The sequence below is a fragment of the Micromys minutus genome, assembly GCF_963924665.1.
Source record: "Micromys minutus genome assembly, chromosome: 24".
Taxonomy (NCBI): domain Eukaryota; kingdom Metazoa; phylum Chordata; class Mammalia; order Rodentia; family Muridae; genus Micromys; species Micromys minutus.
The window spans coordinates 41,581,353-41,608,841 of NC_137959.1; the positions used below are offsets into that span (position 1 = coordinate 41,581,353).

General features: G+C 47.9%; 1 protein-coding gene across 1 annotated transcript; it reads left to right on the forward strand.

Annotated features, from left to right (window-relative positions):
- The first annotated feature begins 11,170 nt into the window (after window positions 1-11,170).
- Window positions 11,171-26,508, forward strand: MLYCD (malonyl-CoA decarboxylase). The gene is made up of 5 exons (XM_080936787.1): window positions 11,171-11,717; window positions 18,116-18,228; window positions 19,016-19,172; window positions 23,005-23,154; window positions 25,376-26,508. The coding sequence occupies exons 1-5, from the start codon at window positions 11,193-11,195 to the stop codon at window positions 25,907-25,909; spliced, it is 1,479 nt and encodes a 492-aa protein (XP_080792913.1). The 5' UTR covers window positions 11,171-11,192; the 3' UTR covers window positions 25,910-26,508.
- Window positions 26,509-27,489: the final 981 nt, after the last annotated feature.

Genomic DNA, 27,489 nt, shown 5'->3' on the forward strand with positions numbered 1-27,489 from the left:
TGCTGGCTACCTGCGGTGTCTATTACCATACCAAAGCGCATGCTGGCCTCTAGGCCACCTCTGTGTCTCAAGTAGCTGCTACTGTTTTCCAAGTCCAAGCTACCATTCTAGTATGAAAGAACAGGGCCCCATTCCAGGCTTCCTCAAGAGTGCCAGCCTGACGTGGACTCGGACCAACTAAACAAACAAAAACCAACAAGAGGGTGTGGTGGACCATGTGCAAATTAATCCTCCTCCCCCAGGGCCCTTGGAAACAAAGATCTTGGTGATGTTTATATGTTTTCTTCCCACCTCTGCATGGGAACAAAACCAGGCAGCCTCCTCCCCTACCCTGAATTTTCCCCAGTTCTCATTACAATGAACTACCCATTCTCTTACAACCCTGCATTTCAGCTATGCCCACTGGAGTTCACTCTTTAGCTCTGTGCACTCTCTCATTCTCCCTCTCCCTCAGCCTCCCTCTTCCCCATCTCTCTTCCACTGGAGCACTCCTGCTCTCTCTCCCTCCCTCTGCTTTCTCCTCCCTCTCCCCTTCCTTCTCCCTCCCCTCCTCTCCCTCCCCCTCTCCCTTTCTCCTTCTTCCTCTCTCCTGTCTCTCCATACCCCTCTCCCTTCCCCTCCCTCCTCCCCCCTGTCTCCCTCCCCCTTCCTCTCATATCTACAATAAAAATCTTAACCATATCATAGGGTACTCATAGCATCAGTTTATATACATACGGCCGAGAATCACTTGGGAAGAGAACCTCAATGAGGGGTTCTCTATATGTGACTGGCCTTGTGAGCAAGTCAGAAGTGGGAGTTAGCTTTATTGTTAATTGATGTGGGAAGACCCAGGCAACTATGGGTGGCACCAGTCCCTAGAAACAGGGTCCTGAACAGAGAAATGGAGCTGAGCACAAGCAAGCAAGCGAACATGTGTGCCCTTATTCACGTCCCTCTCTGTTCCGGTCTATGGATGCTGATGAGTTATTTCAAGCCCCAAATGCTGTAACTTCTCCACAGTGATGAACTGTGACCAGGACACCAGCACCATGAGCTAAATAAGCCCTGCATTTCTCTCCTGGATGTTTTGTCACTGGTTTTTGTCAGTGCACTTCATCACGGCAACAGAAGTGAGACTAGAACAATCTTTAAACTCCATTTCTAGGTACTAAGACAAGGATCTAAGTCCGGCTTTCAGCCCAGCACTCCCTGTCCTGGCTGAATCCGGCCCCAGTGTTTCAGTGTGAATCTGAAACACAAAGGCTAGGACGGAGGATGGGGGTCTGGCTACCAGATAAGCTTTGGGACCTTCAGGGCTCTGACCACCAGTGTGTGGATCCCCTGATGCACTTTATAAGAGGCTTGTCACGTATCTGAGATATGCAATCTGCAGGGTGGAGTCCTCTCTTCAGGTGACAGCCTTCTCCAGGGTAGCATCTTCAGCTGTCTGCTCAAGGATGGGCACTCACTGTGGGCATCCTTTTCCAGGAAGAGTTTTCTTTCCATGTAACAATACCCCCCTCTACTGGAGCTTGTGAATTTTGCTACAAATAGGTATAAAGTAAAAAAAATCTAATACTGGCTCTTAAGCTCTCCTACAGGTAAGAATATGCCAGAATGGTGTTTTGGTTTCATTGTTGTTGTTTAACAGATGTACGTGTCCCATAATGTCTGCTAACTGTTGCTTGGCACAACCTGAGCCCTGATGACCCCTTCATGAGACCAGCTGTGTCCACTTGCAAAGGATCATCACAACTGGACTTGCTGACCATTCTCACTTCCTCATAAGAGGGGGGGACAGGAGCGTCAGGGGACCCTCATCTTAGTATCCAGACACTCCTCCTAACCAGTTCCATATGATTCTGCCACAGCTGCATGTGACTTCAAAGTCTCAAGGAGGCCTAGAGTGTATTACCTGGAGAAGACTAGGGGATGGGGCCCCAGTTCTTATGTTTTTAAATGCCATTCTTATTTCTTCTTTTAAGAATGCTCTGATCACCTCCTTTCCCCATTTCCCTATTGTGTGGTTTTTTTTCATTTAGGTGTTATCTCCTTCTATGTGCTGGGAAATCAGTTCTAGACATGTCATGGATGCTGAGAAAAATGTTTACATACATACATACATACATACATACATACATATATACATACATACATACATATGGGGGAAGGGTTCAAGACAAGTTTACTCTGTGCAGCCCTGGCCATCCTGGAACTCACTCTGTAGACCAGGCTGGTCTTGAACTCAGAGATCTGCCTGCCTCTGCCTCCTGAGTGTGAGATTAAAGGGATTAAAGGTGTGCGCCTCCTCCTGTATTGCCTGCAGGACTGTGTTTCTTACTCAGACACAGCACTCCATTTTTATTTCACTTTAAATCACCAAAAGCCTCAAGCCTCTCAGTTTCAGTGTGTACGCTCCAAGGTTGGTCCAGCTCTGCCCTTTCTCCCAAGAAACAACAGATAATTTCTTCCGGTTATGTGCTAGACTTCTGTAGTGAACTGGAGACAGGACATCTACCTAGGGCCCTATCTGCCCTTGGTTATAAATTCTGTGTCCCAGTGGGTTCGTGCCTAGAGATTTCAACATAACCCATCATACTGTCTGTGAAAGGAACTGTAGCCCCTCCTTCCATTTCTGAGAAACTTCACACAAGATTGCCATAATGGGGCTAATGACCGGGACATTCGCACCAGTTTCCTCGTGAGCCCTCTGAATCGAGAACCTTGGAGTGAGTGGTTTCTCTCTCCCACACTTTCCTCTCCAGCGGCAAGCTTGCATCCTGCCCCTAGAAGCTCATCTTCAAGGACAGAACTCCGTGGAATGGGGGGGGGGGGGGGAGATGGGACTGGCAGAAAGGAGATAACATCTGAAATGTGCATACCGGAAACATAAAAACAACAACAAAAGCAGAACTCAGATGATCAAGAACAGGATTGCACCTGCGCATAGCTTCCCTGACATTTAAACTCCACCCCTAGTCACGCTTGCGCAGAGCTGCGTCGAAAAGGCTTGCTTCAAGTGTGTGGAGAAGACTCTTCTCAAGTGCTCCTCTTCTCATCAACAAACGTGCTAACTGCTTCCCTAAGACGGGATCTGAAATTTTTTTTTCCATGGTGGATGTTAAGAACCCTCAAGGCTGTAAGGTCGCCTCGGGCTGCACTACCAGCAACATCGAATTCCATTTCCCGTTGATAGTAACAAACCCTCCTCCTAGAAATAGACGGCTCAAGGACAAGCTGGTATAGGAAAAGGAAGAAAACCAAAGAAGACACGGGCTATCGCCAGCAAAGACCATCTTGCCTCAGGGTTACTGGTACAAGGTCTACAAAGGAGACTGTGGGGAAGCGGAGAGGGGGCGGGCGCTGGATGTTCTGTGAATCCGAGGGAAAGTTACTGATGACAAAAAGTCTTCTTCATTTTTTAAAGATTTTTTTAAGCTTATGTGAGCACACTATTGCTCTCTTCAGACGCACCAGAAGAGGGCATCAGATTCCATTACAGGTGGTTGTGAGCCACCCTGTGGTTGCTGGGAATTGAACTCGGGAACCCTGGAAGAACAGTCAGTGCTCTTAACCGCTGAGCCATCCCTTGACAAGTCATATTAGTCCTTTTACTGCCAGAAACAGTTGTACAATTGATTATTAAGATACGGAAGAGGCCGGGGAGATGGCTCAGCATAATTAAGAGCACTTGCTGCTCTTGTAGAGGATCCAACTTCAGTGCCCAGCACCCACTTCCGGCCGGCTCACGAACACGCCTAACTCTAGTTCCAAGGAATCTGGCACCTTCTTCTGGCCTCTGGGGTCGTTTCAGCAAAGCCAGTGGTTTGCTTAAGGTTTTTCTCGATAACACATTGTTACACACTAAATATCACTTGTCTTGATGTAAAAAAGCAAAGTTTTTAGGGGCTCTGAGACTTTTCCAAAACACCCCATTCTTAGAATGTGAGACCCTAAAGACACAAAAATGGCTAAAGTCAGACTCAGAGACTTTCCAGTCAGGCCAAGGCTATGAGATCCCGCCTGTGCCTGACAAAAACAATGGCCCAGAGTAATTCTCAGAAAAAAACACGGAATATACTGACTGATAGCCACCTGGCCTTCTAGAAAGCCCTAGATAGGGTCCTGGTGCATGTCATAATTAACTCATGCCCTAATCACCCAATTCTGAGAAACAAAACAAGGACAAAAGCCCTCAAAGTTTTGAAATATATAAACAAGTTTCTGAAAATATAAAAACAAAGTTTTAGTGGACAGGTCAAGCTATACTGACCAAGCTGAGTTAAGACAAAACAAAAATGACTGCTTTAGGAACAGCTCCCCTACCCCTACTAAATTCCAAGGAGAATGCAAATTGTCAACAACCTTACTGCCAAAGTTTCTCCCCTTCTCTCCCCCTTCCTCTCCTCTTTCTGAAAATTATACTGCTGACCAATGGTAAAATAGTAGTTCACCCCCCTCACAGAAAAGTATAAAAGATGTGTGCTTTTTGAGTTCCAGATTGACTCTCCCTGTGAGGGTGAGCAACCCCATGTACATGGAATAAAAACCTCTTGTTCTTACAGCGGTCTATTGTCTAATTGTGTTCTGTGGGTTGTGCTCCTGAGCTAAGACTCCTGGGGGAGAGGGTTCTTACACACAGTCTCTTCTAACTGCTGCGGGTCCAGATGTAGAACTCTCAGCTACTTTTCCAGTACATCTGCCTGCCTATGCTTCCCTCCATGATGATAATAGACTGAACTTCTGATACTGTGAGCCAGCCCCAGTCAAATGTTGTCCTTTATAAGAGTTGCCTTGGTCATGGTGTCTGTTCATGGTCATGGGAACCCTAAGGCATTCACTTTGTTTCATTCCTATACTGGAGACTGAGCCCAGAGCCTCTCACACACTGGGCAGGCTCTTTACCGCCCGGCTACATTGCTTACCTTTCTGCTTATTATTTGGGGACAGGGTCTTACTAAATTTCCCAGGCTTGTCTTAAGGTCTTAAGCTCATTCTGTAGCCCCAAGTAAGACTTGTACTGTGTGATCCTCCTGCCTCAACTACTCAAATAGGCTCACAGGCCTGCGTCACCGGGTCTGGCTAGCTCAATCAGTTCTGAGGTCCCCTGAACATCCTCTCCCATGGTAAGGTCTCAGCAGCTTCTTCCTGGATACATCATCATTGGTACCCAGCTGGGGGGAGGGGAGGCAGTATTCACCTGTGGCCTCCAGAAAGAGGAAGACCCTAGACGCCTCACTTCAGAGTGTAGAATAAAGAAAGAGCTTTAGGGTCACAAGGGTCAAATGTAGGAGGCTTTGCCTCCTGCTCACACATTTTCCTTGGTAAGTCAACTGACCCCATCACATCTGCTGACTGATGGAGCAGAAACGAGAATTAAAAGCATGGAATGGCCTGGTGGTGGATATGCTGTCTGTTTGTGGTAGTTTGAATCTACTTGACCCAAGGAGAGGCACTATTTGTACCAAGAGCCATCCAGGAGAAGCTAGAAGCTAATAAGGGATCTTCCTGAGCTGGTTCCACCACAGACTAAAATCTATAACAGCTTTGCTTCCCTAGGCAAGTCTGAGAAGATTGAATCTAAGGAAAGAGTCTTGCTATTAATATGCTTTTTCTGTTATTATTAAATATATAACACTCACTAGGTATTGACCCAGCCTTTTGATATTTCTGCAGACCTACAAAGATGTACTACTATCTTGTAGTGATGCTGTATAGACAGATAATGATTCTGTAGTACCCCTGACCTGATTCAAATAGTTTTCAGAAGAGTGTTTTTAGAGATGGTCTTAGTTGCTAGAAAGATGTAATAAAGTTAGAATCGAGAATAGAATGTACCCACTCTTCAGAATAGTAAGTAAAGGCTACATATTAAGAAGTACAAGGAGCTTTTTTTAAAAAAAGATTTATTTATTTATTTATGGTTGTGAGCCACCATGTGGTTGCTGGGAATTGAACTCAGGACCTCTGGAAGAGCAGCCAGTGTTCTTAACCACTGGGCCATCTCTCCAGCCCCCACAAGGAGCTTTTGTAATCACACTAAAAAGAGAAACAGGCTTGGGAAAATTTTGTGTTCAAGGAAAAACATTCAAGTCCAAGGATAAAGTCACAGGTGTGCACTATGATAATGCAAGGCCATGGAAAAAGTGTTGCTTTGAACTTTTAATAAGTATATTATAATGAAACACTTGGAACTCCCATCCTATGTAACATTTTTATCTATGAGGTAATTTTCTAAAGAATGTTTTGTCTAAGAAGGAATAAGAAGACAAGAAAAAAGAAAATTGTTGGTTGAGTGGTTTGCCCCATCTACCCATCCTTCCATCCAAGTATGTGTGTGTGTGTGTGTGTGTGTGTGTGTGTGTGTGTGTGTGTGTGTAAACATGCATGAATACTTGTGAAGTTGATTGTGACAGACCATCAAGGCCTGGCCAAAGTATGGGTGTATGCATGTTTGAATGTATATGTGTCTGTGCATATTTGCCTGTATAAAGCATCTTAATTCTTTCCTTTCCTTCTTTTCTGGTTCACAAAGAGTTAAAGAGCTTAGCCAGAAAGACTTCTGGCTGATTCACCAGAGAAAGGAGCAACACCAGCAATAAATCTTCTCCCTTAACTCCCTGCTGCTAAATGGTATGTGTTAATTGGCAGATATTAGTGCTTACTAAAACCCAAGTAATAAAAAGTCAAAGAGTTAAGTTTTTAGTGCTTAATAAAGCACAGAACAGTAAGAGTTCTTGGCACGGAAGAGTAAGAGTTAAGCATGAAGACTTAAATAAAACTCAGAGAGCTATGATGTTTAATAATGCACAGAGCTAAAGAGAAAAGTCAGCGTCTTTAAACTGGAGAATAAAGTTTTTAGAATCTTCTAAATGGGATCAGCAAACATTCACTATGGTTAGAGAGCTGAAAGGCCAGAGACCATCAGTCTTTAAAACTCCATTTGGAGACCACCAGTCTTTAAAGCAACGTCCAACATTGTGTCCCACTTCAAGCCCACACCAGGTTGGGCAGGTTCCTGGCAATTTGGAAACACTACTAGGAGCTTTAGCCCTGTGGCTCTAGTCAAGAGGAAGAGACTACTGGGACAATTGATGCTGGTCAGCTGGAGCTGAGAAATGAGTGGTGATTAAGAAGAGACCAGCATCACTGAGGTGAAATATGGAAAGTGTTTTTTAAGAGCACAAGAGGCTGTGTTCCAGGGATAGCCAATATTATTATTGTTGTTGTTGTTGTTATTATTATTATAGCTGTACCTTGTGCTGCAGCTGTGCTTGGCCACCCAGGTGGTGCTGGTTTTGAAAGTATGAAGGGGTTATGGAGAGCAGATGAGGCTTGGCACTGTGAGAGCCCAGGGAAGGCCATTGGTGAAGGTGCAGCCTCAGTTGAAATTAATGGCCCAGGACTGAAGGGGTCATGCAAAGAAGTTGGGGCTTGGCACCATGAAGAGAGCTTATGAAAGTATTGGTGAAGCCTAGTTGCAGCAGAAGACCCCAGTGTATTGGAGATGGAAGTACCATGGGATGACCACCAAGAACAGCAGCAGCAGTGGGGTGGATCAACCTGAACATAGAGTGCTACAGAGGGCAGAGCTGGAGAAGTAACACAAGCCCTTTGGAGGAGCCCAGAAGATCATGTGTGGATTCCAGACATTGGAACAAGAAACTGTGAAGTTGAAGTTCACTTGAAGCCCCCAAGGTGTTAAAGATGCCAGAACCGTGGGATACCTGCCAAGGAAAGCTGCTAACAGGAAGTAGAACCAGTCCAGAAGAAGTTTGTTGCAGTTAACAAAGATGAAAAAGGAGCTGGAGATCTGAAGACCACTTTGACATCAGACATGGAGATAGAGTGTGGATTTTGCCCATCTGATTTCCTATCTTGCTTTGGGGATTACAGTTAAGTGATTGGATGAATCTCCAAAGAAACTTTGAACTTTAGACTTTTAACATTGTTGAGACTGCTGTACACTGTGGGGACTTTGGAAGTTGGACTAAATGTGTTTTTAAAGATATATTTATTTATTTACTTATTTATTTTATGAACATAAGTACACTGTAGTTGTCATCAGACACACCAGAAGAAGACATCAAATCTCATTACAGGTGGTTGTGAGCCACCATGTGATTGCTGGAATTTGAACTCAGGATCTCTGGAAGAGCAGTCAGTGTTCTTAACCCCTGAGCCATCTCTCAGCCCCTGGTTTATTTATTTACTTATTATTATTATTATTATTATTATTATTATTATGCTATGAGTAGGTATGGCCCTCACAGACCCATGTGTTTGAACAAGCTTACTGGAGCCAGGGGGTGGAATGTGGTAGTTTGAATATGCTTGGCCCAGGGAGTGGTACTATTTGGAGGTGTGGCCTTGTTGGAGAAAGTGTGTCACTGTGGGTTAACCATGTAAGAACCAATCTTCTCCTCACAGCCTTCAGATGAAAATATAGAACTCTCAGTTCCTCCTGTACTTGCCTGCCTGGATGCTGCCATGCTCCTGATGATGATAATGGACTGAACCTCTGAACCTGTGAGCCAGCCCCAACTAAATGTTGTCTGTATAAGAGTTGCCTTGGTCATGGTGTCTGTTCATAGCAGTAAAACCCTAACTAAGACACTGCTATATTCCCAACTCTTTGTGTTTCTCTCAACACTGTAGCACAAAAACATACTCAAGTCTCACATACAAGCAAATGTTCATTTCAGTATGGAGAGCCCTGAGGTAGATAAAGTCGTGGCTGAGGTGAGGCAGGCGCTGGTTCAAGCCCTAACACACTCACTACAATCTCAGTGCAGTCTAGGGATTCTGACTGCCATCTGCCCACCTGCTGGGGGCATTCATGAAAGTCCCCATATCTCTCTGGGATTCTATTTCAATCTCCAACACATAAAAATAACAGGTCTCACTGTCAAATGGTTATCATGACATTAAATGCGCAAGAACTGTAGAAGGCAGGCATCTAGCACATGCCTGATTCACATTTGTAAGTACACATGGGTGCTTCCTGTCTGTAAGTACAGAAAGGGCTCAACTACTCTGTGCATTTGTCCCCTCGTGGCTGCTCAAGTAAGTCACTGACTACTATGACTGTAGAACAGAAGGGCCCACCCTCTAGCAACCACAGATCTCTTCAGGGGTCCTGTTCCAGCGAGACCCTTCTGTATCCATCTCATCAGGTCTAAGCCTCAGCTTAGAGCCCACTTGCCCACCCCAACATCATGTGCTGGGTCCATTCCCTTCCTGTTTTAAAGTCTTTTTCAAAACTGATAATCAAATTTTCTATGCTTAGGAGACATCATAATGTAAGCGGGGGCGGAGGGGAAACATGGAAGCCAGCTCTTTGTGTTAGGCTACAGTGCCTGGTTGCTGAGCCAGTGAACAACATGTGTGCGTAAAGAAACAAGGGGGGAAAACTACGTTCAGCAGGGAGAGTGGAGGGAGAACGGAGTGATAGCAGAGGGAGAGTAGGCTCGAGGGAGCATGCCTGGGTGGGTCCTGGTGAGGAGCCACAGAAGCAGTGGGCCAGCAAGAGACTGAAGTCAGTGACATTTTGCTGCTGTGGAGGTCAGGGCAGGAGCTGTAAGTTATGTAGTTGAGCTAGAAGAATAGTTGGGTGGCTTGTTTTGTTCTTCTCCCATAACCAGTGTCTGTCCTTATATAATAGGTTGTTCCTGGCTACCCTGTCCACGATGGCAAACTCTCACAAAACAGCAGGTCCTAGCATCCACAGGCAGGCCTGTAGGTACTGTTTGTTGGAGAACTTATTCATAAATGTATAGTCTTGGGAGACAGCAAAATCAACTGGATCCTACCATATGGGTCAGAAAGAGAGTCACAAACATGACTTAGGATTAAGAAACTTCCCCCAGGCTGGGGGTGTGGGGTGGTATGTGGTTCATTTTCAGTTCTTATCAGAGAGCCAGGCACAGGTTGGAACCTGGATCCAGTTGTAAGGTTTCTGTAAATCATTCTTGGGATTTGCTCTACCTATAGTTTGAAGTGAAACCATGTGCCAAAAAATGAACTGCGGTCTCTGTAGGACAGTCATGACAGTCTAGATTCAAGATGACAGAATCATATCAAGCTGAATCCATACAGAACCTACATCAGCATTCTGCTTCCTTTCTGCAGTTGTTTTAATGTGCTCCCCCTCCCCCCCACCCCCCATCCTGGCCGAAGACTGAGAACAAGCAGGACCATTTCAAATGCAAGCCTACCGTGGGGGACTGTAACACACCAGATGATTGAAAATCATTCCATTGAATGAATGAATGAGGCCCAGCAAGGAAGCTGGAAGGGAACAGATTCTTAGTAAACCCATTCCCAGCATGACCAGAAGCTCTAGAAGGCAGCAGGAGGCATGAGCTGGGTCTCTGGCTGTTCTCTTTGGGTGGGAACTTTGACAAAGGCTGGAGAGTGCCTAGGCGGGATTAAACAATGTCAAAGTCAGAGAATTACTCCAAGAATGACTTACTTTGTGTGTGCATGTGCATTTTCTTGTACACACCTGTGGGGATGCATGTATGCACATGTGTGGTTCTGGAAGCCAGAAGATACTTCGAATGTTGGACACTACCTACCTGCTTTTTGTTTGTTTGTTCTGGTTGGGTTTTGGAGATAGGCTCTGTGACTAGCCTGGACTTAACTTGTAAGCTGGACTGGCGGGCCAGCCAGTCAATCCCCGAGATCCTCCAGTCTTCATCTCCTTGAGCTAGGTTTACAAGCATTTTCGCACAGGTTCTGGATATGAACATAAGTTCTCAAGCACTTTACCAAATGAGACATCCCCACTCCTAGGAGCCCTTTTCCAGCACGCAAACTCAAATTTCTCAGCTCCTCTCCTATACTAGATCGGAACCATTGCCTGCACAGCACAGTCCTGGGAAGGAGCTGAGATGTCAAATGCTCAGATCAAGAGAAGCGCGAGCGTAGTGGGAAAATAGACAAGGGGCTGAGCTAGTGGCTCTCAGAACAGGTGTCAGATACCCGGAGGCTACAGGGTTCCCGGGACCTTTGGCTGCACTTGGCCTCCAGCCTTAAAAAAGCTGCCTCGCCCCGCCCCTTAGTTCCGCCCTCCGATTGGCCGATGCCCCCGTTCGTCGTTTCGCCTAGACCAATGGGACCGGCAAGGTACCGGAAGTCGGAACCGGAAGTGCAGCAGGGGCCCGCTCTCCCGTGGTGTCTCCCCTTTGCAGCTGTGACGGGCTGTCATGAGAGGCTTCGGGCCAGGCTTGAGGGCTCGGCGTCTGCTCCCACTGCGGTACCCGCCGCGGCCTCCGGGGCCTCGGGGGCCTAGGCTGTGCAGCGGGCTCGCTGCTAGCGCCATGGACGAGCTGCTGCGGCGAGCCGTGCCACCCACGCCGGCCTATGAGCTGCGCGAGAAGACGCCGGCCCCGGCCGAGGGGCAGTGCGCCGACTTCGTGAGCTTCTACGGCGGCCTGGCCGAGGCGTCCCAGCGCGCCGAGCTGCTCGGCCGCCTGGCTCAGGGCTTCGGCGTGGACCACGGCCAGGTGGCCGAGCAGAGCGCCGGAGTGCTGCAGCTGCGCCAGCAGTCGCGCGAGGCGGCCGTGCTGCTGCAGGCAGAGGACCGGCTACGCTACGCGCTCGTGCCGCGATACCGTGGCCTGTTCCACCACATCAGCAAGCTGGACGGCGGCGTGCGCTTTCTGGTGCAGCTGCGGGCCGATCTGCTGGAGGCGCAGGCCCTCAAGCTGGTGGAGGGGCCGCATGTCCGGGTAAGGCCCCACCCGGGCCACCGCCCCCGCCCCCGCCCCGGGGCCCTGCCCCTTCCCGCTTCCCTGGCCCTTCTCCGAGTCCCTGCGGCCCTCCAGCCCCACCTCACCGGCCTCTGGCACACAGTGCTTACTGCGTGGTATGTAGCACTGCCCCTGGGGTAACTGTCAGGTGTCGCACCCCATTACACTTATTCCAAGATAGCTCTAGTTTTAACTGTGCTGTACTTGAACAAGTATGGAACACGGCATTGGGAAAGTTTGGGCACCTCTCGAGCGCTGCATTGCCCCAACAGGTTACACAAAATGCACAAACATGGCCAGAAGTCAAGGTCACCACCGTCCTGGTCTCTAAAACCTCCAGCCCTCTTTCTGCGTTCTGACTCACGACAAGAGATTTGATCCCGAACCAAACCCAAATGCAGTGATTCTAAGTTTACTTTTTGCAGTGAGCAGAGAGATCGTGTAGTGTATAGATAACCGAGGTTTACAGAGCTGTGACCCAAAGATTTTTCTAGCATTGCTGCCAGCCACTAATATTCGATAAATGGAAACCCTCACCTGACCCCGAGTTTGTGCACTGTGATACCACCATTTCAGAAGTCCCCGTCACCATTCAAAGCTTCATCTCCTTATGCAAATTCAGTGTTGTGGTTATGTCCTAACCTGCTTGAGAACTCTTAAACAGGCATGACTGTTTCTACTTCCATTCCGTCCTTTTGGCTGACACATATCTCCTTTGCAGGGAAGGACATAACATACTGAGATGTCCAAAACCTCAGATGCACATCCCAAGCCAGGTTCCTTTGCACTGCCCCCACCCTGCTATGTGAGGTTTTACCGACTGTCTTTTCATTTTGGTTGCTTAGCCTTGGGTGTAGTTAAGGGATTAATATGAGTGACAGACAACACTTCGTATGTCCAGATTTTTCCAGGATAGCTAGTTCATTTCTGAGGCTAAGTGTTACCAGGGGCTGTAAGCTGTCATCCACATAAGTCTCCAACTGGGAAACCGAAGGAGTTCATTAGGTATTACAAAATCTGTCTTATTCTCTGTGACACTTTCTTCTTGGCTCTACCGAAGTCTTAGTGGCTGCTCCTTTGTATTCCAAAATGTGGAATGTCCAAAATGTCTCCACAACTGTACAGTTGGTTCTTTGAAAACTGGAACCTTGTCCCAAATCTCCTGCATGGTAAAATGATGCCTGAGTCCTCAAGATAGGCTGCAAAGAGGCAAATGTTTTTGAGGTCAGACTGTTCCATGCCTGACCTCAGGGTTCAGAACTAAAAAAGAGGTCAGGAAGGGCCTGAAAGGCTCACAACCAGCCGCAAATCAAAACCAGCAGCTCTTGGATAGCTTCTATTGCTCCATCCAGTTCCAGATTCTTTGATTCTGGAAGTCCCTTTTCCAGCCAGAGTCTGGGTGACTCATAGTCACTAACACTAGAACACTGAGTATGACTTGGGTGAAGAGCATGCATCTGGCAATCAGAAGCAAGCCAGGCCTAGACATGCATATAAGTTCCCTTGCTTTTTAGCCTGGCTGTCCTCCATGTAAGGGAGAAAGATACTACCTATTGTTGGCCCCAAGTCATGAGTGATACTTAAATGTATTTGTCTGCAAAGAAGGACTAGCCACAGCCTGACCATGATGCAGATGATGGAGGCTTTGTGTGTGTCTCTACCCAGATCCTAGGCTAACTGCCATGTTTTACTATACACAGTTAAGTCAGTCAATATGTTTGTTCACCTGATTTTTATAACATTCATCAGTTAAGTCATTTTGAGAATAGAGGTCTTATTCCTCTCCCTAGCATTTGTCTGTCAGGATTTGCTATTGCTACCTATCATCAGAAAATCTGAAGTCTGGATATGTACATGCATGTGCTCATGTGTGTGGAGGGCAGAGGTCCACCTTGAGTATCATCCTCAGAAGCTATATACTTTTTTTTTTTTTTTTTTTTTTTGAGGCAGGGTCTCTCACTGAGATGTGGGACTCACCAGTTAGATTAGGTGAACTGCTCAACAAACCCCAGAAATACTCCTGCCCCACTGTCCAGTGACAGCTAACAAAATGCACCACTGTATTGGCCTTTCTTTCAAAGGTTTTGTGTGCCAGTGTTCGACTTGCATGTATACACACCCATACAGTGCCTGCAAAGGCCAAAAGAGGGCATCAGATCCCCGGAACAGGGATTGTAGCCAGTTAAGAACTGCCCTGTTGATGCTGGGATCCAAAACCAGTTCCTCTGCAAGATCAGTCAGTGCTCTTAACCTTTGAACCATCTCTCTGGCACCCTCTTATCCCCAACCCCATCCTCACCACTTTTAAATTGCTAGTGCTAGGGATCGAATTTAGGAAAGCTCTTCATTACTGAATTATCTCCTCATCCTGCACAGTCCCTTGTAAGAGATAGACCATGTTTAGAGCAGTTTTGGGATCACAGCAAACCTGAGTATAAAGTACAGATTTACACCTATACAGGCATAGGCTCCTCATTATCAGCATACCCAGCAGGAACCACTGTTAGGTGTCCTGTGAGTTTAGTGTGCAGGGGCCTGTGTTCACAAGGCCACTCAGGTGAGGACAGAACTACCAGTATTGTTCACAGGATTTAGAGCTGACTGTGTAGACCCCTAGGGCTTTGTTGTTTGTTTGAGACAGGGCTTCTCTATGTAGCCATGGCTATCCTGGAACTCTGTAAATCAGGCTGGCCTCAAACTCAAGAGATCTGCATGCCTCTGCCTCCTGAGTGCTGGGATTAAAGGCATGGGCCACCACTACCTCACTCCCAGAGCCATCTTAAATGCTGCGTTCCCTTAGGAAGTATCCCTGTTTGCTTTCTTTTGCTGTGACAGAACATTCTGACCAAAGCAACTTAAGGAGAAAAGTGATTATTTGGCTTACAGATTATAGACCATCATGGAGGGAAGCCAAGGCAGCATCCTGGAGCCAGGAACTAAAACAGAGACCATGGAGGGACGATGCTCACTGGCTTGCTTGGCTACCTTTGTTAACACTGCCCAGAGGTAGCACCACCCACAGTGAGCTGGGCCCTCCCTCCTGTGTCAGTTATTCATCCAGAAAATGCCTTCCACAGACAGTCTGATAGAGGAACGCCTCCGTGGAGCTTCCCTCCAAAGCGTGTCAGGTTGACAACTGAAGCCGAACAGGAACATGCTCACTGCTCAGTGTCCCCAGATCTCAGAGTGACCAGTGACAGGTGTGCAGCTTGTCTGACCTCCATGCAACCTTTGTATTGTCTCAGCTTGCTCCTGAGGTCTCCCATCGTACAGGTTCCTGTCTCTGTGTGTTGAACCCTGGGTGGTGCCATCACTTTATAATAAGTGTGGCAAATGGCAGCCCCCAAACACATAGTAGAAGAAGCTCTGAGTGAGACAATGGCCACTACCCTAGCCATTGTCTGCCATGGTGTAGCTGTGATGATTTTTGCTAAGTCCCTTAGCGGCATGGGATTCTTGGGCTGTACCATTGAGGTGAGCTGTTAGCCGGTGCTGATCTCAGTGAGACTCCAGCTCAGCTACTTAGTAAGAAGCCAACCTGAGCTACATAAGACCTCATTTCAAGCACCAAAACGGCACCCCATAGAGAAGAAAACATGAATGGATTATTCAGTGTGGGGACTAATATAAAATCCTAAGAGCAATGTTACTATACCAGGAAAAGTTCCTGTTGGTTAAAAGTTACACGGTGTTGTTTAAAACAAAACAAAAAATAAGCTGCCGAGTTCAAAGGCTTTTTGCTGTGCTTGGCTCAGTGATCTTTCTGGAGATGCACACCGAGGGTTTGGGGCTTAAAGAGGTACCAGTTCCGATCTGAGCCATCAGTTGGGCTTGGGCTCCTGTGTGTAGTTTCATCTCTCATATGCCCTTTGGTGACCAGGGAGCAGTGTACAAGGTAATAGTCAATGTCAGCCAAACAGGGACTCCTAGCAGGAGCTGAGTCCTCAACAGAGGCCGATAGCCAGGTCTGCCCCACCTCTGCATGGTGGTGCCTGCCTGAGGTTTTGTCTATGGGTGTATGGGAGGGTGCCAGGGGAAGTCCCCATTGGTTGGAGTTGGCAGGCTGTAGGGTTTTCTCCACACTCTTGCAGCAGCCCATGTGGTTATCAATTATAGGTAAAAGTGCCGTGAATGGAAGTGTTTAGCAGTTGGCAGGCACCGCACCAAAGTGATTAGAACTCCAGAAGGAATCTGAGCAGGCTTCATGCAAGGCAAATCATACCCCAAATACGATTGCCACTCTAGAGAGCCAAGCATCTTAGAAGATGCTTTCTGCTAAGAAAAGAGCAGCCTCCGTGAGCACTGAGGTTGAATGCACCAAGCAGGCACAGGAGGGAGGCTGAACCCTACCAGGGTTCTTGGGATTCTCAGGCTCCTCAGCTTTTGCTATGGTATGGCTCATAACTGCTATGTCAGTGAAAAGAAAACACAAAAGACTTCATTGCCTATTATCTGTGACCTGGTGACCTGGCCACTCGCTGTGGTCACTTCCCATGGAAACAGCTGTTATAGAACTAGACTTCCGACCTTTAGCCCACATTCCCTACTCTCCTGTCCAACATCACATGTCGCAGCTGTCAGCAGCCCAAAATAGAAGAGGCTTCCAGAGGAGAGGTGTCATCAATGGAGCCAGGGTTCCTGGCCTTTTCCTGCTGTGAGTGTCAAACTGTAGCTCATCACACCTTCATAGTCAGCCTGTTCTAGTCCCACAGCAAAGAGCACAGAGGCAGATCCACAAGGCCTGGAGACTGGGGGTGTGTTTGCATTTTAACCGGGAATAGAGTTAGTGATTCTTAGTTTATGCTTTAAAAATTGAGAGGATCTCAGGACCATGAAGAACCGTTATAGTCAGAGTATGTAAGGACTTGGTTTGGTTTGGAGACAGGGTCTCACTCTGTAGACCATGTTGGTCTTAAACTGACAGAGACCAAGCTGCCTCTGCCTCCTGAGTGCAGGCATCAAAGGTATGTGTGTCTACCACCACCAGAACTAACCTTTAAAAATAATTGTATATGTGATGTGAGTACAAATGCACACACCGTCAGAGGACAGTCATGGGTATTGGCCCTGGGCTTCCAACTTGCTTAAAAATAGGTCTGCTGTTCACTGCTGTGGTGCTCCAGGCCTGCGGGCTCCGGGTGCCATCTTGACTTCACCTCCTACCTCTCCTTAGAAGTGCTGTGACTGCAGACACATAGGCCAGGTGTCCAGCTATCACTCGGCTTCTGGAGATCCACTCAGGTCCTCAGACTTGTGAGTGGGAGGCGCTTTACCCATTGAGCTATCTCTCAGCCAGACCATGAGGTTTCATTTAAAAGACAAAAAACAAAAAGCTGACCTGTGTGCCAGCCTCCTGTTCCCATTCACCATTCTCAACACTACCTCTTTCTTCCTGGTGTCAGGGTGTCGGCCTTGACTAAGGTGGTCTTTGCCCTGCAGAACCTTTGCTGGTAGGGAAGTGAGATTGAGAGGCTAAGGTAAAGGGCCTGTTCCGCCCCCACCATCATCCTCCTGTCTTCTGTCCGAAACAGCTCCTGCATGCAGTCACCCCAGCTGTTCTCACCCTCTCCCGTGAGTCTGAGAGCTGTGGGCGGCCCTGCCACTCAAAACACCCTTCTCACACTAAGCCAGGTCCACCCAGTGAAGCCACCCAGGGCAACACCGTGCCTCCTCTGTGTCCTGGCACTTAACTACATGAATGAAAATGTCATATTTATATACAGGCTTTTCTTTAGAGCCACTACCTACCCCTTGCCTGCAGCTGCTGCCCGGGTCACCTGAATTGGAGACTTCATCTTTTATCAGGCAGTAAGATGCATTGAAAAGTTTTTCTGGCTCTGATAAGGCTAATCTTCACAGATGCCACAGAGGCAGGTCACTCATGTATTGGACCTTACAGGGCATGGGAAAGGTCGCCTTGGTGCGAGGTGCCAGAGGATGTTTGTCATTCTGTCTGTCAGAGTAGAATTCACCTGTGACTAATAGACCCCGAGTACAGAGGTCTGTGTAGCAAAGTCTGGGAGGAAGCAGCCCCAGGCTGGATTGGGGGCATACTGCTATACCCTGAAAACTGCCACAGTCATGGCCCAGAGTATCTGCTCCAAAGTCCCACTCACAGTGGAAGAGACAAGAGAAAAGGGTCAGCAAAAGCCATGTCCCCGATGTCATTTAAGGCTCCCAAAGCCATTTCAGGACTGCTCTGCCTAGAGCTCGTTGGCTGGAAGTCAGGTACATGGTCATTGCCGTGTGCAGTACAAACCTGGTGCTACAGCCAGGACTAGCTGGAAGTATGGACATCAGGATAGGGAAGCGTGTGTCTTGGAGTGGGGAGATAGACTACTGCTCCTCTGAGACCTGCCTTCCTCTGTCTCGCCTAGGAAATGAATGGAGTGCTAAAAAGCATGTTGTCCGAGTGGTTCTCCTCTGGCTTCCTGAACCTGGAGCGGGTCACCTGGCACTCACCCTGTGAGGTGCTTCAGAAGATCAGTGAGTGAGTATGGCAGCCATCGCCAGCATGGCTTTGTGTCACCTGATACTTGGATACACTGAATGTGTGGGTGCTGGGCTATTATCACAGGACCGGTGGAGATTGGAGCGCACTCCAGGAAGACCCTAACCAGTCTGTCAGTTACCCAAGGTCTTACACCCCGCCATTTAAAGCAGAACTGTAGGAACTAGTTAGAGCAAGCGTTGACATGCGTGGTCAGTGCTCCCGCATCCAGTTGTAAATGCTCTCAGCATAATCAGAGCATGCCCAAGGGCACAGTGCAGCACAGCCTGCTGTCCTGCCCACACCCCATCGTGGTCCATAGAGTTGAAGACCGGAAAGCACCCTCAGATGGAAACTGTTCTTCCCCATGCTGGCAGTAGGGGTGTGTGGGATGAGGCTGGAGACTAACCACCAGTGTTTGCAGCATGGGTCTATAATAAACCGCAGGAACCCGAATCAAATACAAGAGATTCCAGGAGGCTTGCATGAAACTGGTTCATAAGTGCACCTGTGAGCCCCACAAAGTCCTCTGAAAACAGGTGCTGAACTGGGTAGCACACAGCACTTGTGATCCCAGTATTTGGAAGGCTGAGGCAGGAGGATCATCAAAAGTTCAAGGTCAGCGTAGGTCACAGCATCACATGAGCCAGGACTATAAAGTAAAGCCCTGTCTCAGAACAGACAGACTGGTTTTAAGATGCAGAGCAGACATTGATAATGTGAATAGGACTGAGCACTTGCCAGTCTGTAACTCTCCATCTGTCTGATCTCTGCACTGCTTGCTCAGGTGTGAGGCTGTGCACCCTGTGAAAAACTGGATGGACATGAAGCGGCGTGTGGGGCCATACCGGAGATGTTACTTCTTCTCCCACTGCTCTACCCCTGGGGAGCCCCTGGTGGTTCTCCACGTGGCTCTGACTAGTGACATTTCCAACAACATCCAGGTACTTATGAGTGGTCCTTTCAGGACAAAATGTATGTGTGTACACACCTACATATGGAATAGTGAGTGTGTGGACGTCAGGACAGCTTGTGGGATTTGAGTCTCTCCTACTACATGGATCCTAGGGATTAAATTTAGTTTATAAGGCTTGTCAGCAAGTGCCTTTACCCACTGAACCTTCTGACCCAGTATCTTCCCAGTGTCTTTTTTTTTTTTTTTTTTTGTGATATTGTTTGTTCATTTGTTTTGTTTTTGTCTTTCCAGATAGGTCTCATTATTTAGCCCTGGCTGTCCTGGAACTCATTTTGTGGATCAGGCTAGCTTTGAACTCACAGATCTCTGCCTACTTCTGCCTCCTAAATTCTGGGATTAATCTAAGCAACCATGCATGATTGCTAAGTTAATTTCTATTTTAATTGGTGATTTTTTTTAGTGTAATTTTATCCCTTTTTAAGAGAGTCTGTTTTAAACTCTCATGGATATTGTGAGTGGGTAGGTAAAATCTCCTGGTGTCTAGTTAAAGATCAGGCCAAGGATAAGCACTCACCTGCCTGGTGATCTTGGATAGAGAAGAGCTGAGGTATAAACAGGACCCTTTGTGATGGAAGAGGGAGGCAGTGCATGTGTGCTATGGCTTGAGGGGCGGCGTGGCAGCCGAGCAATGGACTTGATTCTGTGTGCTGCTGCAAACGGGGAGCTGACGAGGAGCCGAAGGTGTGAGGACTTGACCTGCACCTTCCTGTGAAAGCTGGTTCTCTGCAAACTTCTGACAAGAAGGCATGGACAAGCATGTGATGCTTGGGACAGTGGGTCAGTAACCACACTACGTGACCTACAGGCAGATGAGTGGAGTGAGGTTCCTGGAGAGAGAAGGTTTACTCAGTGCTAGGAGATGTGGAGAGGGCGTGGCAGTCTGGATAGGCATTACAGAGGCAAATGATAAGGCATCATGAGATAGGCTTCCTGGCCTCAGCTTCCCAGCTGAGGAGCTCAGAGGATGATGACACTTGTTGTTGATGAGCAGAGACAAATTCCTTCTAAGTTGTCATGTGTAAAGGAGTCAGCAGGCCTCCAAGCTGGCATGGGGACCAGTGTTGTTGGTGTTTCTCTTGGGGCAGATTGGCATGTGTGTTAAAGTGCAGAATGTATTTCTTTTTAGCTAAAGACTTGGCTCTTGAGGGTACTTCTAGCCCTGAGAGCCCAAATGCTCATTCGTGCAGTTCCTACGTATAAGTAGAAGGCAACAGCCGTGTGTGTGTGTGTGTGTGTGTGTGTGTGTGTGTGTGTGTGTGTGTGGCCTTCAGAGGTAGCTCCAGGAACCCTTGACCTGCACAGCCTATGTACTGCAATGTCGCTGTAGGTTTAGGGTTTGCATGGAAGGCCAACCTTGGTTTCTGGAGAATTGGACTCCAGGCTCCAGAAACATGTGTGTGGCATTCCTTATTTGTGATCTGCACAATACCTGTTAAGTGTGTGTTTCATGCACTTCAATCCACAGAACATATTACTACTGTAGGTCTCATTTCAGACAGCACTGAGGCTAAAGGGGCCTCAGTCACTTACTCATGACTATAGAACAGGAAGGACACAGTGCAGGAGAGGGTGCTGTCAGAGGCTGGGGGCTGAGCAGCCCTGCTCCAGGAATCACAGACTGGCAGGCGCTCAAGTGGTTTAAACCTGTTTGTTCATCCAAGACAAGCTGTGCCTGCTTCAGCACCAAGAATAATGCCTGCTAACCCAGTGTCAGGGTCCAGCCTCCACACAGGATCTGGGTTCTCAGTGGGAAGCAGGGAGACCTGGGAGGCACTTAAGAAACACACAGAGACAACTTTTTAGGGTACAGACAAGTTTGAAGGCTTGAGGTTGTTCTCTCTCTCTCTCTCTCTCTCTCTCTCTCTCTCTCTCTCTCTATGGGCTAGAGGTTACCTCTCATTCACTCCCTTTCTTGCACTCACACACTCTTCTACACCTTTGTGTGCTCTCCTTTCCCTCACATACACTTCACACACACACACACACACACCTCACACTCTCTCCTAGTCTTTAACTTGCCCCAGTCTTTTATTGATTTTCCAAAAAGCAGGTAGGGAAAAAAAAAGAGATTGTATAATTATTACTAGTCAAATTCAAAAATGCCCACAGCTCACAAAGAATTAAGAATTACAGTTGTTCCCCACAGTTTCAAGCTTCCCATATTCCCAGGCCCATGGGCCAAAATAATAATAATTGTAAACTTATCATTATTTAAACTTTAACTTTGGACTTATTTATGCTTCAGAGCTCAGAGCTTGGAGGTCAGCTACCTGCATTTTCCTGTGAAACTCTAATGACAAATGACATGGGAAAATCTGCCAGTCAGTGGCCAGAAAGAAACAAGTTAACCCCTAACTCAGCAGTTCCACTAGCTTCTGCTTCTGCATGGTGCACACAATGACTCAATAGCTTTTTCTCTCTAAAGTATCCTGAGTTTGTGTTCCCTTATTCCATGACTGTCTTTTATATAATTTTCATAGTTCTAGTAAGTTCTTTTACATTTTAATAATGGATCCTGTATAACTCTAACAGTACATGCTCTGTTTCATTTTCTAATAATCTCTTTAAACTTTCTTTGCAAGTCAGATATTAATCTGAAACTACCACTGTGCAGTTATTGCATTGTTTCCAAGATGAGAGCTCACAGCTTGTAGCTGGGCCATTAGTACTGTTCTGTGCTATGCCCCTATGCCTTGATTTTTTTTATTAAGAATCATTACATCAAGAAACACCTAGTTACACAGAATTCACCAGAACAAAAGGAGAAAGAAATAGAAAAGTCAGATGTAATAAGATAATTATATATACCAGAGCCAACTGCAAAGCAGTCAAGCACAAATCTATGCAGCCATTGTCCAGGGCTGAGGTCAGGAGAAACAAGAACAACAGCCACTATCCAGGCCTGCTGCAGGTAGTTCCTTATTTCTAATGGTGGGTCACCTGGAATGATGTGTCTCCTACTTCTCAGGGTCCCAGACATCATCTATGTCATGTGTGCTGTCCCCAGCAGTCCCGTGTCATGAGGATCAGCTTAAAACACTGCAGTGGCCTGGGCAGTGGCAGCCTGCCACTTTAACTCCACATTGTGAAACAGGCAGGCAGGGCTGTGAGTTCAAATTCAGCCTGGTCTACAGAAAGAGTACACAGAGAAACCCTGTCTCAGACAAAACAAAACAGAAAAAACAAAGCCACCACGCATTTTGTAAAAGCAGCTAATAAAGTCGGTGACACTAAGACTTCACAGCAAAAGTCATTTCTTAGCTTACTTTGTGCAGGTGTCTGTGCATGTGTTTTTATTAGGAAAAATAAGGATGCCAAACGAGACTAAAGAAATGCATAGAAAATCTTTTAAAGGGAACATTTTGAGAAAGAAAACGTACACGGGACTGCCTGTAGCCTTCTGGGACAGAAGTGCAACCTGAGCAAAGGGGTAGATGGCAGAGGGCAGGGGACGAGGCTCTTAAAGAAAGATTAAAAAAATCCCATGTAGCCATTACCCTTGACAAAGGCTCGATGTACAAAGCAGCTCATTCTTGTGGTGGCTGCAAAGACCAAAGGTGCTACTGTTGAGCAGAGCTGACATGGTGTCTCCAAATGGTAGACAGGAGAGTGTGAGATGGTCACCTCCAGAGTTCTCAGAACACATGGCCTGAACCTGAGCCACCAGGAGAGTGGGAGTGGAAACTAAATTCTCCTGCAGTACTTTAAGCTATGGGACTTGTCCTGTGAATGTGACAGGGTGGCCCTCAGTATGAGCAATGCACATGGAGCCTTTCTGATGCGACTGTTGGTGTTTCCAGAGCATTGTGAAGGAGTGTCCTCCATCTGAGACAGAGGAGAGGAGCAGGATCGCTGCAGCCATCTTCTACTCCATCAGCCTGACCCAGCAGGGCCTGCAGGGCGTGGAGCTTGGCACCTTCCTCATCAAGCGCGTGGTCAAGGAGCTGCAGGTGAGCATGCTGGAGCAGCACCCCAGCTCCATGGGTCATTGTCATGATGGCTGTCACCTCTCTGTGCAGACAGGAGGGATTGGAAGGATGGGAAAGAGGCAGAACAGCACCGGGTGCTGCTGGGCCAGGCCAGGAGCCAAGGAGCAGGAAGCACAGGTTCCCAGGCACAGCACTGCGCTGGCTGCAGTGTGCAGATGTTAGGAGGGTGTGAGCTGTGTGGGGAGGCTTTGCCTGGGTTTTGCCCTGCACTCCTTGTACACATCTGGGCACATCTGTCAGCATAGCCGCCCATCACTCTCTGTGCTTCAGTCTGTGTCATACAGGTGACAGTCTGCCCCATTATGCTACGCCAGACCCTCCCTCCCTACAGCCTTCACGGCCTGGGCGGGGAGTTTCCAGGTTAGACCAAATGGCATAAAGGTAAATGCATTAGCCTGGGTTGGTCTGATTCCCTTTCCTTTGCTGTCTGCAAGGGACACTAGTTAGGATCTTAGGGTTTTATTGCTGGAAAGGGACACAGTGACCACAACAACTCTAATAAAGAAAAATGTTTAATTGAGGCTGGCTTACAGTTCAGCGGTTTAGTCTGTTATTGTCATGGTGAGAAACATGGTGAAGTGCAGGCAGATGTGCTGCTGGAGAGAAGCTGAGATTCTCTATCTTGATCCACAGTGACACACTTCTTCCAACAAGGCCATGCCTCCTAACAGTGCCACTCCCTATGGACCAAGCATTCAAACACACGAGTCTATGGGGCCATTCCCAGTCACACCATCGCAGACACGTTACATGTCCTGAGATAGAAACACGGCAGTTCACCCTGGGCACAGGTTCCCCAGCTGCCTCATGGGGAGGAGCAGGTAGCCACAGTGAAGAGTCATGACTCTGTGCCAGCGGCTCCCTCTCCTGGCCTTCTCTGCTCAGGCACAGCACATGGTGGCGAACTTGACCTCACTGCAGCCAAGTGCAGCCAAAAAGCTTCCGTGCTCACCTTGCACTGGCTCGTACTAGAAATTGGGTTTGATCATGTGAGACAAACAACCTGTCATTGAGCTATATCCACGGTCCCCTGTCCCTATCTCACCCATTTTAATGTTTTATTTTGAGATAGAGTCTCTCAAAGTTTTTCAGGCTGGCCTTGAACTTACAACCCTCCAGTCTCAGCTCCTAAGTGGCTGTAATGACAGGCATGTGCCAACATGCCTGGCAGGAACCAGATTTAAAGAACTTGGTATACTGGGAGTCTGCTTTATCACCATTCTAACTCCGTCCCCCAGAGAGAGTTAAACACAACCCTTCCTTTCCTCTGCTGATAGTGGTCAGGTGTGCTGCAGAGAGAGAGCACAACACAGGGAAGTGAGAGAGTTGCCTCTAGGGTTGGTTCTAGGTGATCCACCCAAGAAGCTTCACCCAGAAATCACCTGTGGCCACTTCCTGGTACTCATTTGTGAGCCAGAAAGTCCCTCTAAGTGCCCTCCTCTGAAGGCTGGCAGAACCCAGCACCCTTCTGCACCAAGGACTCAGTCACCAGGGTGTCCAGGCAGCCCACGTGAGAGCCCCAGTGTCAGTGAGGAGCATGTGTCCTGGTTGGTGGCTGTAGATGGAGAGTAGAGCATGTACAGCATGAACTCACCCACAGGATGGAAAGCAGCTCAGCTGTGGAAGACCAAAGGCACAAGGTGCTGGACTCAGCAGTGTTCTCACAGCAGTGGGATTTTCCCGTACTGGGCTTACTGTTTATAGCCAGGGAGTGCGCATGTTTGAAGACCATCTGTGAGATCTCTGTGTAATCTACATAGCCGTGATTAAGCTATGCCCTGTGGTAACACATTTTTGCCTGGCCCTGCTATCCCCTGTGCCACTGCTGAGATAGAGCTGAGCAGTTGTGAGTCACTGGGCATCTGTGAATCAAGCAGGCATCAGAACCTGGCTCTCAGGTTATAAGCAAGCTTCCCACTGCTGACCTTTGTTTCACTATCATGGCAATGGTGTGCCTGAGATAGCACGATTATAGGCTGATGTTGGGAATACAAGATGCCTCCCGGCCTTGATGCTCACCAGAGTCCTCATGAATGTAGTGTGAAAGAAAGTACAGCGATGCCATCAGCTGGCCCAGCTGCCTGCAGCGGCACACATAGGCTGTGTTGGGAGTGTTCCCATGTGTCCCACACTGCTGACCATGTGTTCTCTGCCTTCCCTCCTTCACCTACCTGCTGTGCAGAAGGAGTTTCCTCATCTGGGGGCCTTCTCAAGCCTGTCACCTATACCTGGATTCACCAAGTGGCTGCTGGGCCTTTTGAATGTGCAGGGAAAGGAATATGGGAGGAACGAGCTCTTCACAGACTCAGAGTGCAAAGAAATTGCAGAGGTCACAGGCGACCCTGTTCATGAGAGCCTCAAAGGGTTCCTGAGCAGTGGTGAGTGGGTGAAGTCGGAGAAGCTGGTGCAGGCGCTACAAGGGCCGCTGATGAGGCTGTGTGCCTGGTACCTCTACGGCGAGAAGCACCGAGGCTATGCCCTCAACCCAGTGGCCAACTTCCATCTGCAGAATGGGGCTGTGATGTGGCGTATCAACTGGATGGCTGACAGCAGCCTCAAAGGCCTCACCAGCTCATGTGGCCTCATGGTCAACTACCGTTACTACCTGGAGGAGACAGGCCCCAACAGCATCTCCTACCTGGGCTCCAAAAACATCAAAGCTTCTGAGCAGATCCTCAGCCTGGTAGCCCAGTTCCAGAACAACAGCAAGCTCTAGGGATGTCCTTTCCAAAGCTTGGACCCCTGCTCAGAAGGGAAGCTGTGTTCTGATGGGCCAGGTTTACTCACCACAGGAGCCTTTTCAGGGAAGCCACAGCTGTGCTGTGTCCTCTGACCTCAGCTGTCACTGTGCTGGTGGACTCACTGCTTGGAGGTATTGGTGATATGGGTGCACATGTCCTGGGCTATAACGGTGCTTCCCCAGAAGCCCTTGCTGCTGCCCCACAGCCTGTGCCTTCAGAAAGCTCTACAGACACAACCACAGGCCACCCAGGACAAAGCCCAGGGCACAGACCCTTGGGAGCATGTAGAGCTGACAGTCATGTCCTCTCTATTCGGGAGAGGGCTAAGGGCTGTGCTGTGGCTGCTAACTGCAGCTTAAAGCTCAGACTAGGGAGAGTTTGTGACGTGCACAGGGTGTGTTCAGCACCCCAGGGATGCTGCTACTTGAGGCCAGAGGTGACTAATAGGGTTTAAATGAGATCCCAGTTCATAATGAACTGAACAGTAAGGAACGAATTTGTTCTGTAAAATTAAACATGATTGTTCACTGTACTTTGTTTCTGTAAAATTAAACATGATTGTTTCTCGAGTGTACTTCACTGTGTTCCTTCATCAAGATTAGTGCCCCGGCAGGGCTCAGACTCAGCTCTGAGTGTCCATGGTGTCCTCTTGTTCCCCAGCCAGCCCACTGGGGCAGTGTGGATGAGATCATAGGTGCAGGAGTGGAGGAGAGGGGTGTGTGTGTCTGTGTGTCTCCGAATGTCTGCACAGCTGTGAGAAGGGCTTGGATACACTTGGGTTGTGTTGGTGGGTATACTTGTGACTGGGGGGCAGGTACAGTGAGTGTTTCCGTCTGTTTATGCATCCACATTTGTACATGCTCATCTGTGAGCATACCACACATCAGCAGGCACAGTGCTGCTGCTCTCAGACATACATGTCCCCTTGTCTTCCCTGATAGAATCTTCTAGACCCTCCCAGAGTGGCCTCCCTAGGTTGACTGGACTCCATGGCCCCAGACTCATCATTTGCCTAAGTAGAAATGTCAACAGAAAACAGTTTACAGGCTGGAGAGATGGCTCACGGGTTAAGAGCACTGACTGTTCTCCCTGAGTTCAATTCCCAGCAACCACATGGCAGTTCACAGCCATCTATATGGGATCTTGTACCCTCTTCTGGTGTGTCTGAAGAGAGCAACAATGTACTCACATAAAATAAATCTTTAAAAACAGCTTTTACCTCAAAGGGTGAACATTAAAGACTGTTTATACTTGAGCCAAATGTAAGAGTCTATGGCCCAAGGAACATGGGCTCAGGTTGCCCTGAATACACCACCACCATAAGTGTTCGTGTGTGAAATTTACTATAGAGCTAGTCATAAAGCACTTGTCAAACACATTCCAGCGATGCAGAAAACCTGATAAAGGTGGTGTAGGTGCTGATGCCATCTTGACTTTTTGATCTGTGGGAGGTAGTGATTTGTTATAAAGCATTTTAAGGCGAGACAACTCCTGGGCACAAAGGTTATCAGAACCTGAGTCAGGACCTACCTAATAGAATCCACTCCCACAAGTT